General features: G+C 41.0%; 1 protein-coding gene across 1 annotated transcript; it reads right to left on the bottom strand.

The window, feature by feature from the left end:
• Positions 1-81: 81 nt before the first annotated feature.
• Positions 82-3,774, bottom strand: LOC138970749 (uncharacterized). The gene is made up of 3 exons (XM_070343249.1): positions 3,578-3,774; positions 2,886-3,060; positions 82-2,414 (listed from the first exon to the last, which is right to left on the bottom strand). Exons 1-3 carry the CDS (start codon positions 3,591-3,593, stop codon positions 2,132-2,134), a joined length of 474 nt encoding a protein of 157 aa, XP_070199350.1. The 5' UTR covers positions 3,594-3,774; the 3' UTR covers positions 82-2,131.
• Positions 3,775-10,264: the final 6,490 nt, after the last annotated feature.

Below are 10,264 nucleotides of genomic sequence, written 5' to 3' on the forward strand. Positions count from 1 at the left end.
TGAAATGAACCTTGTGTGTTTAATCAATAAAATGTCTTACGTCTTACGTCTAATGCATTCATTCATTTAGTTATTCACTCATATCAATCATCCATTTTATTCATCTATCTGTCTGCCGCGCCACCAAAGAATTAGTGTATATAAAAAGAGAGAGATATGCTAAAAATCGGCATACCTGGATAGGCCAATTTGGTCCTAAAAGGACGTAAAAATCAACTGTCAGTCAAATATCCGCTGTCCAAAAATAGCAGGTAATAATCATACAATATCCATGTAAATGTATATGTACAAGCTACACTGACATACAACTGCAAAGCAGTGTCAGTACTGACATAGCAAAATAATAAACTAAATGCTTCAACATCAAGCTTACTTTTCCTCACTGTGTCCTAATCCCACAATTTCTCTTTAAATTGCATAAAATGACTAAACACACAAAGACAATGTTCAAAAACACTATAAAACGTAGGCGTACTAAATACTAATTCAAAGAAAATCACAGGCGTACTCCACACTGCTTCAATATCATTCATTGATTTAGATAGACTAGTCATTCACGATGTTCGGAAATAACTCTGTCACGATCTTCAAGCGCTGTGGCAGAGTAAAGCTAACTCTGATCTGAATGTTATGCAGTGTGCACTGGATATAATACCCTTTCCTTTTGAAAAATATGCACATCGGAGTCACAATTCGTTGCCAATTGCATGCAGTGATCGTTTAGCGCGCGTGTTTCCCTAAACGTATGTTACCTGAAGCCGAACTCACGTGACCTCAGGCAAAACACACTGTGGGCGATCACTGGGGGCTAGCGATCAGTGCCGCAACTAATCGAGAACGGCGCTGAGTTTATTGTCGAAAGAAACAGGTTTCACATTGAGCGCACACTGCATAAATTATGATACACATCGGCGTGAGTTGTTTGCCATGATCGCTGTCGCTTGCTTCACTGTCTGAGGCTTTAACTGTACGCTTGAAAGCCTTCACAGAGTTATTTCCGGAAAAAATATATTGCTCCAAAATCGTTACACCATTTCAAGGTACCTTTAAAACCATGACGTCATATGCGAACGTGCCCCTAAAGTCAGTACGTCGTTGGGAGTATGTCAAAAATGATCCATATCATCTACTTCATGTAGGCGTACCTTAACATGTCGGCAAATCAAATGCGAACACACTACACACACTACTGTGATTTTGCACTATGATGCTTCAAAATCACTGCGTCATGTCGGCGTGACTCATAGCGCTAAAAACCAAAACAAAACACACACACACCATTAAACAGTCGTTATATTTGAGTGTCTTCATACAACACACCTTTAAATTGTCGCTGTATTTGAGAGTCTTCATACAACACACCTTTAAACTGTCGCTATATTTGAGTGTCTTCATACAACACACCTTTAAACAGTCGCTATATTTGATAGTCTTCACACAACACACCATTAAACAGTCGCTATATTTGAGTGTCTTCATACAACACACCTTTAAACAGTCGCTATATTTGATAGTCTTCACACAACACGCCTTTAAACAGTCGCTATATTAGAGTGTCTTCATACAACACACCTTTAAACAGTCGCTATATTAGAGTGTCTTCACACAACACACCTTTAAACAGTCGCTATATTAGAGTGTCTTCACACAACACACCATTAAACTGTCGCTATATTTGAGTGTCTTCATACAACACACCTTTAAACAGTCGCTATATTTGATAGTCTTCACACAACACACCTTAAAACAGTCGCTATATTAGAGTGTCTTCATACAACACACCTTTAAACAGTCGCTATATTTGATAGTCTTCACACAACACACCTTAAAACAGTCGCTATATTAGAGTGTCTTCATACAACAGACCATTAAAATGTCGCTATATTAGAGTGTCTTCATACAACACACCATTAAAATGTCGCTATATTAGAGTGTCTTCATACAACACACCATTAAACAGTCGCTATATTAGAGTGTCTTCATACAACACACCATTAAACAGTCGCTATATTAGAGTGTCTTCATACAACACACCTTTAAACAGTCGCTATATTAGAGTGTCTTCATACAACACACCATTAAACAGTCGCTATAGTAGAGTGTCTTCATACAGCACACCATTAAACTGTCGCTATGGTTGAGGGTCGTCATACACATGTTCCAAGACTCCAGAAAACCTGGTGTGACGCCCCCCTTTCAGAACGTGGTCGCCTCTAGTGTGTCTGACGATGATCTGCTCCCCCCTCTCCAGCTTGACCCGTGCAGAGCCGCACCCTTGGCATCCCAGCATAAAGTCGCCGAAATAAGCCTTGAGATACACGCGGGCGATAGGTCCGAAAGGTCGACTGTTGTTCTTTTTCCTCTCAATCGTAAGGTCGACATAGCCGTTCTCATCGTTTGTGATTGCCACACCGCTTGGAAAAAAAAGAAAATAAGATTTTGGGCTGCGCGTTGTGGCAGTTGAAGAAGATTATGTGAAGAAAGAGAAACGTACGTAAGCAAGAGCATAATGTACACGTTACACGCAGGCGACATTTTGCCCTCCGCTTGTGTGTGTGTGTGTGTGTGTGTGTGTGTGTGTGTGTGTGTGTGTGTGTGTGTATGTATGTACCTTAAGTAAGCCTACAGAGCATGCATTCCGCAGCACTCTCACATTAAACAGTTCGGTGCTGAAATCAAAACGTTTGACCTTTACTTAAGTACAGGGCAGAAGAGTTGACCTTACCTTCAATATAGGACATACATTCCGCAGCATTCTTACAATACAAATGTCGGTGCTGTAATCAAAACATTTGACCTCACCTTAACAGTACAGAGCATACGTTCCGCAGATCTGTTGCAGTAAATAATTATGTCGGTGCTTTAACCAAAACATTTGCCCTCACCTAATGTACAGTGCAAACTGTCCGTTGCAGGGTGCAGTAAAGATGCCGGTGCTGGTATCGTAACAGCGTTTGACGTTGGATATCACGCGGTCGAATATGAGAATGGCGCCTGGCTCTGTCACCGTCACAAGATTCTTTGAGAACTCAACGCAGAACCCCACTATCCCGAGCGCCTCTGTTTGAAATTAGATAAGATTTGAACGAGTTTTCAGTGTGAACTTCTATAAACGTAAAGATTGATAGACATTCTTTGACGTATTGTTAGTTTTATTTCTTTCGGCGTAGGTGTTAAGAGCTTCAGAGAAGAGCGAGACAACGAACATTTCTTTACACACACACACACACACACACACACACACACACACACAGACAATGTACACGCACACACACACACACACACATACACGCACACGCACACACACACACAAACGCGCGCGCGCACACACCCACCCACCCTCACACACACGTGTACACACACATTGACATTGATACACAATAAAGTTAAAATACAATGAAGCCTGATCTGTTTTATTTCGTTCACAACATGTTCATGTTGTTTGTTTGTTTGTTGTTTGTTTGTTTGTTGAAAAAACCCATTGTCATTGACATAACGTTTTGGTACATTCATTGACTGTACTCTTTATAAACAAAATTTAACACGAAGGACAAATACATCGATTACAGAATCTCACCTTTGCGTTTGTCCATCTCGTAAACTGATAGATCTACAGCGACAGCAAAGCTAAACCTTTTTCCTTGAACATTTTTTTTCTCTGGAGCCAAGTTCTGAAGCTTGCGCAAATGTTTGAGAAATGATCACAGTTCCACAGGAACTGTTGTCCGAAATCAGAGGCCAGATTTTGTGTCTCCGAACAAGTTTTGTACATACGTCAAATACTATAGAGTACGTCACATCCGGTTTACAATGTTCTCACAAAGAGAAGCATGGTCACTTGTTTGCGTCAGAGATAACATTACGTCATTTTGTCTAACCAAAAGAAAGATTATGAATCTGTCGGTCTCTCCCGACAAGTTTCGTAAAGCGTTATTGAAACATTCTGTCAATCAGTCGGCCTGAAAGACTGGAATAGTAAAGTCTATTAGACAGTGAAATGACATCATTCTAGGCTCTCCTGCAAAAGATAGAGGAACAATATCCAACAACAACAACAACAACAACAACAACAACAACAACAGTTACTTTGTTAGTACACTGGAGGGGAAAAAACCACTCTTTGTAGGGGAAGGGCTCCTAATATGGACCGGCTCCTAATATGGACCACTTCCAGTTCTGACAAACTAACGGCGCTAGAGCGCTCAAAGCAATTCCAATCGCTGTATTCATCCTCTCTGGATAACTTGCACATGTCAAAACAGTTGCAGAAACACAAACCTCAAAACCGTTAGGCTTTTTCTCTTTTTTTCACTTTTGGCAGCGTTCACTCTAAATTTGCCGCCTTAAACGGACTCATTTCTGTCCACAGCCAAAGCTTTTATCACACAAAACTTGCTATATAATTATAACAGCTAAGACCGTATTTGTTACATTTTAGCAGTGTTAACCCCGAGTTTCTACTGCAAACAAAAAAATAATAGCAAAATATCAAAGTATGTGTGAGTCCCCTAATATGGACCACCTTCAACAAATCGAAGAAAATAAAAGCTAAAGGCTATTTTCATTAATTCATTAAGAAGCTTGCTGAAAATAACCTATAACTAGTCCTCGAGATTTCAAAAAAATATAACAAATAGTCTTCTTTTCGTGGAAGTTGATAATTTCACTTATCCCCGAGTACGCTAGTAGGGGAAGGGCCCCTAATATGGACCACTTTTTGTTTATTGCTGATAACTAGCTTGTTTTCGTGCAAAGAAGTTTCATTTTGTGTTTGGTAGTCCTTCTTTCTTAGGTGAACCGTTAGGCCTAATTAGAGTAAAATAGCTTTGATACACATTCAGCAAAAATTAAATACAGAAAAAATCACAAAGGGTCCATATTAGGAGCCTGGGCGCCTAATATGGACCAGTGAAGCTGCCTTCACGAATCACTGTAAAAAGCCCCCTATATTTCAAAATAACATGATGCAACTTAGTGTACAAGTCAGCCTTATTAAAATATGCTCTAGATTTATCTGTTTCGGGTTGATGAGGGCATTATTTGAAGCACACCAGGAAACTAAAGAAGCTTATCAAAAACAGAGTGAAAATAAGGGAAATTATCAACTTCCACGAAAAGAAGACTTTTCCTTGCATTTTTTTTAAATCTCGAGGGCTAGTTATAGGTTATTACCAGCAAGCTTCTTTATGAATTAATGAAAATAGCCTTTAGCTTTTATTTTCTCCGATTTGTTGAAGGTGGTCCATATTAGGGGACTCGCACATACTTTGAGATTTTGCTATTATTTTTTGTTTGCAGTAGAAACTCGGGGTCAACACTGCTAAAATGTAACAAATACGGTTTTAGCTGTCATATATAGCCATTTCTGTTTGATAAAAGCTTTGGCTGTAGACAGAAACGAGTCCGTTTTAGGCGGCAAATTTAGAGTGAACGCTGCCAAAAGTGAAAAAAGAGAAAAAGCCTAACGGTTTTGAGATTTGTGTTTCTGCAACTGTTTTGACATGTGCAAGTTATCCAAAGAGGGTGAATACAGCGAATAAAACTTTTGTGAGCGCTCTAGCGCCGTTAGTTGGTGGTGGTCCATATTAGGAGCCGGTCCATATTAGGAGCCTTTCCCCTACTTGGGCTCAGCAGACTTTAATTGTGTGTCTGTCTGTGTGTGTGTCTTTCTCCACTTAACAGCTTATTGCTGGGAAACTACTGGGCGCAGTTCGTTCAAAAGTTGATACACTAACTTGATAATAGGTCCGATTGATCCTATTAAAACGTCATAATGTTACCTGGGACCTAAATGCGAAATAAACCACAAAAACGACTTGGCCGTAGGAGGAGTTCACACCGGCGGGGCAACACGCAGCCATTGAGCTGATAGAACAGCCGAACGCGTCACACACTGACGAGAAAAGCCGAACGCGTCACACACTGACGAGAAAATAGCTCATAAAAAGCATGCGTCTCGCATGCGAGACGATTTGCCAGGCTTTGCGCGTTGTGTGTTTGAATAATTTGATTTGTTGTGTACCCCATTTTCTACCAAGCGTTGGTTGCTCGGTCGCGACTGCGGTGGTTTAGAGGTCGCGATTTTGTGTTTTGATTCTTATCATATTAATTTGTATTTTTTCTTATGGTTTCCTTTGTTTACATATGTTTCAGTCTTTTACCTTCACTTTACATTAAAGAATTTGGTAAAACTACCTGGGGCGTGACAAATGCAAGAATCCGCGAGCCAGGACAGTAAAAGAACTTCGTGGGCCACCAGTTCACCAGTTATGAAGAGGGTCGGCAGTATATTTTTCACTGTGATCAAATAAAAGAGAAAGGCCAGTCACCACGCACATCCTCGGCTCGCATGCAATGTACTTATATAGCAAAGGGAATGCCTGTAATTCACACAGAGCAATCACTTGGTCTTAAACGTGCACAAGACAAAAACTTTCATACTGGGGGAGCGAGCCAGTCTGAAGAGTACTCGGGTCCAGCGCGAGCGTTTTTTATTTTCACTAGGGTTTTGATAAGCTTCTTTAGATTCCTGGTGTGCTTCAAATAATGCTCTCATCAACCCGAAACAGATAAATCTAAAGCATATTTTAATTAGTCTGACCTGCACACTAAGTTGTATCATGTTATTTTGAAGTATAGGGGGCTTTTTACAGTGATTCGTGAAGGCCTCTCCACTGGTCCATATCAGGCGCCCAGGCTCCTGATATAGACCATTTGTGATTTTTTCTGTATTTTATTTTTGCTGAATGTCTATCAAAGCTATTTTACTCTAATTAGGCCTAACGGTTAACCTAAGAGAGAAGGACTACCAAACACAAAATGAAACTTCTTCACAAGAAAGCAAGCTAGTTATCAGCATGAAGCAAAAGCGGTCCATATTAGGAGCCCTTCCCCTACAATCAGTCTTTTGAAACTAAATTTCACGCATGAAACACACACACATGAAATTAAAAATGTAAAAATTATAAGAGATTTTTTTTAAATAAAAAAATAAAAAGATCAAACTTTGTTTTCTTGCCGACACAATCATGTGATTGGATGAGTCAATAATGAGACAAAGCTAATTACAAGAAACTTTGCTCATTTTGCTTTCAAACTGTCTCCCGTGTTATACTGACATTTTATTATTATATTATTACAGTATATGAAGTCTTATATCGCGCGCGTATCTCGAGACTCGGACTCAAGGCGCAGGGATCTATTTATGCCGTGTGAGATGGAATTTTTTTACACAATGCATCACGCATTCACATCGACCAGCAGATCGCAGTCATTTCGGCGCATATCCTACTTTACACGGCCAATTATTCCAAGTCATACGGGTATTTTGGTGGACATTTTTTATCTATGCCTATACAATTTTGCCAGGAAAGACCCTTTTGTCAATCGTGGGATCTTTAACGTGCACACCCCAAGGGTAAGTTCAAGGAGCGTTAGGACTAGAAATAACAACTTAAATACATCTTAACGTTCTACAAGAAACTTGGTTGATTAAAATCAACATGGCCGAAGCAAGCGGTATTGTACTGTTGTATTTGGGTTACATGTGTTGCAGAGTATTTGAAAAATCGTAGGCATAAAAACATGCAAAGAAGAGTGATAGGTCCCTGTTGTGAATATAGTCAAGTGGATAAATTGATTATTTATGTATCACACTAGTTTTACTGCTACAGCAGTCCCTGTCATGAACGGACACCCTAGGGCCAGTGCAAACCTGTCCGTACATTGCAGGTGGCCGGTCACGGGAGAGGCCCCCCCCCCCATCCCACACACTCAGACACACTGACGGACTGAGTGAGTCTTTGCTGCTGGTGAACGAGCTCTACTTGTCCTAAAACAATAAGGTCAAACTACTACAACTTATAACTGAAAGAAAAAAAAACCTGTCCTGTTTAAAATGACGTTAAATCAACGGTGTCAGAAAAAGAGAGATAAAAGAAATCCTCAAATTCCTGAGGATACAGGCACCCCATGAAAGCAGCCACGAACATACTCACAGAGGCACACATGCTTGTGCAGATACTTTGCAAAAGTATGAATTGAAAACCTGCATGTCGTAATTTCTTTTCTGTGTGGCTTTATTGAATGCTTCAGGCAGTGACTTTTCCCTGTCCAGTTTCCTCTTTCGTCTCGCTTACCCCTCTCTTACCCACCTCCCCCCCCCCCCTTCCCCTCCACTCCCTTTACCCAGCCCCAACAGCACAAACTTCTAATCTGCAAGGCAGAGTAAAGATTTTCTAAAAGGAAGACTACTCCTCTTTAATTATATCCAGAGATCTTCCAGCTGTCTCCACCATAAGCCAAGTGGTCGAGTCTTATACCCCCATTCCACACATCCGTTCTAGGTCCCGTTCCCGTACCGACCAAGGAACGGTCCGCGGGAAGGATCGGGAGAGCACCGCATTGGAACGTAAATGATCGTTAACGGAACTGCTTTGAACGGTAGGGTCGGTAGGGACGGTTGAGTTTGGGCTGCATGTTCAAATTTTTAGCCGTTCCCCTCCCGATCAGAATGAACGGTAATGGAACCTCAACCCAACGGAACGCTTGGATCGTTAAAGGGACTAAAAACAACGGTAACGCAACGGTAGCGCTCTCACACACTGAGTTGTCATACCCACATTCCACACATCCGTTCTAGGTCCCGTTCCCGTACCGAAGGACGGCTGCCACTATGGTCAGACGCTGTTGAAAGATGCCAAAAACGCAGCGTTCCATTGTTGTGGCAGCTGTCCTTGGTTGGTACGGGAACGGGACCTAGAACGGTTGTGTGGAATGGGGGTATAACTTTCGACACCGACAAACTGAAGAATGAACAGATCTATGAGGTAACCGTCTCAATGGTCCAGGCTCAGGAAACAAAGAGTATGTATGGTCTGGGGCGATTGTAGCTTCCCTTCTGCGTGTCCGATAGACAAGGACAATAAATAGTAGAGCATAGTGCAATTTCATGTTGGCATATTCTCCACTGAAAGCAAGAACCCAAAGACTGAAGACCAAAGTGCTTACCCCACTTCTGACCCGAATCACCCCCCTCCTGCTGGGTACTCGTGCACTCAAGTTAACACAAGACTGATACAATTAAAGGTCCTCGTCTACATTTTCTCACAGAAATTGACATTTTACAGTTCAAATGCTGAGTCTAGTCACTAACACTTTCAAAAAAACACCCCCCTCCGATCAGAAAGGACGGAGCCAGGGTAGCCGTTTGAAAATTCATTGTAGTATTTCAGCATAGTAGGATATCCTTATTTGGAACATAATGTAAACCGGAAGTTTTCAAAGTGCTCAACCACCCAGTCTGCCTCAAATGGTTTACAGAACGATTTAAATCTTCTCACGAAAATAGCAGTTCTAACCTTATGGAGCACACGTGCAAAAGCATTTACTGAACAGCATTAAATGACACAGTTCGGTTTAATGGCTATTTAGCTTGCGTTAACCACACACCAGTTTTCGTGGTTTATTTTACCCCTGAGCCGCGGACCCGTGTAACACACTTTTTTCCTTCTTCACAATTTCGTCGTCAGTTTGTGATTTCAATGCGACTCGCTGTATTTGCAATAGCACGTGTACCTCTGAATCTAAAATGCAACAAACGAATGCGAGTTACACGAACGCGGTTGGCTTCAAAGAAGCAAGCGATATGCAGACAATTCGTCTAGTTGGGGAAACACGACCTTGCGTGACCTGCTTCCAGGCTCCGGTACAAACTTTCAAAACTTGGAGTTGTACTGATCTTGTCTTGATGAGAAAAAAATCTTTTATGATTTAAGAATGTTTGTGTATGACTGCATGCATGATTCCTGGTTTTTAGAGAAAAGATAACTTTATCAACTGATAATCAAGGGGACATCATCGAATGACTGCATGATTCCTGGTTTTTAGAAAAAAGATTTAACTTTATCAACTGATAATCAAGGTGACATCATCGAATGACTGCTACGCGATCGAAGTGTAACTGTAGTGTGTGACACGCGGTGTTCCTCCGGAAAAAGCCGAAGCGGTCTATGACGTCACTCGTTCACAAACTCTTTTGGGATAGCAAATTCGCGGCCGCGAAGCATGCGAACATTGGACTAAATTTGCATGAAACCGATTGTCTTTAATTTTTAAAATGAAACAGCATATTTTTATATATAATTAGGTTTAAAAAATAATGAGAGAGAACAAATGCAATGAAACAACTTTTGCGTTTATTTTTTGCTATTAAACACACACACACACACACACACACACACACACACACACACACACACACACA

This window comes from Littorina saxatilis, linkage group LG7, assembly GCF_037325665.1.
Source record: "Littorina saxatilis isolate snail1 linkage group LG7, US_GU_Lsax_2.0, whole genome shotgun sequence".
Lineage (NCBI taxonomy): Eukaryota > Metazoa > Mollusca > Gastropoda > Littorinimorpha > Littorinidae > Littorina > Littorina saxatilis.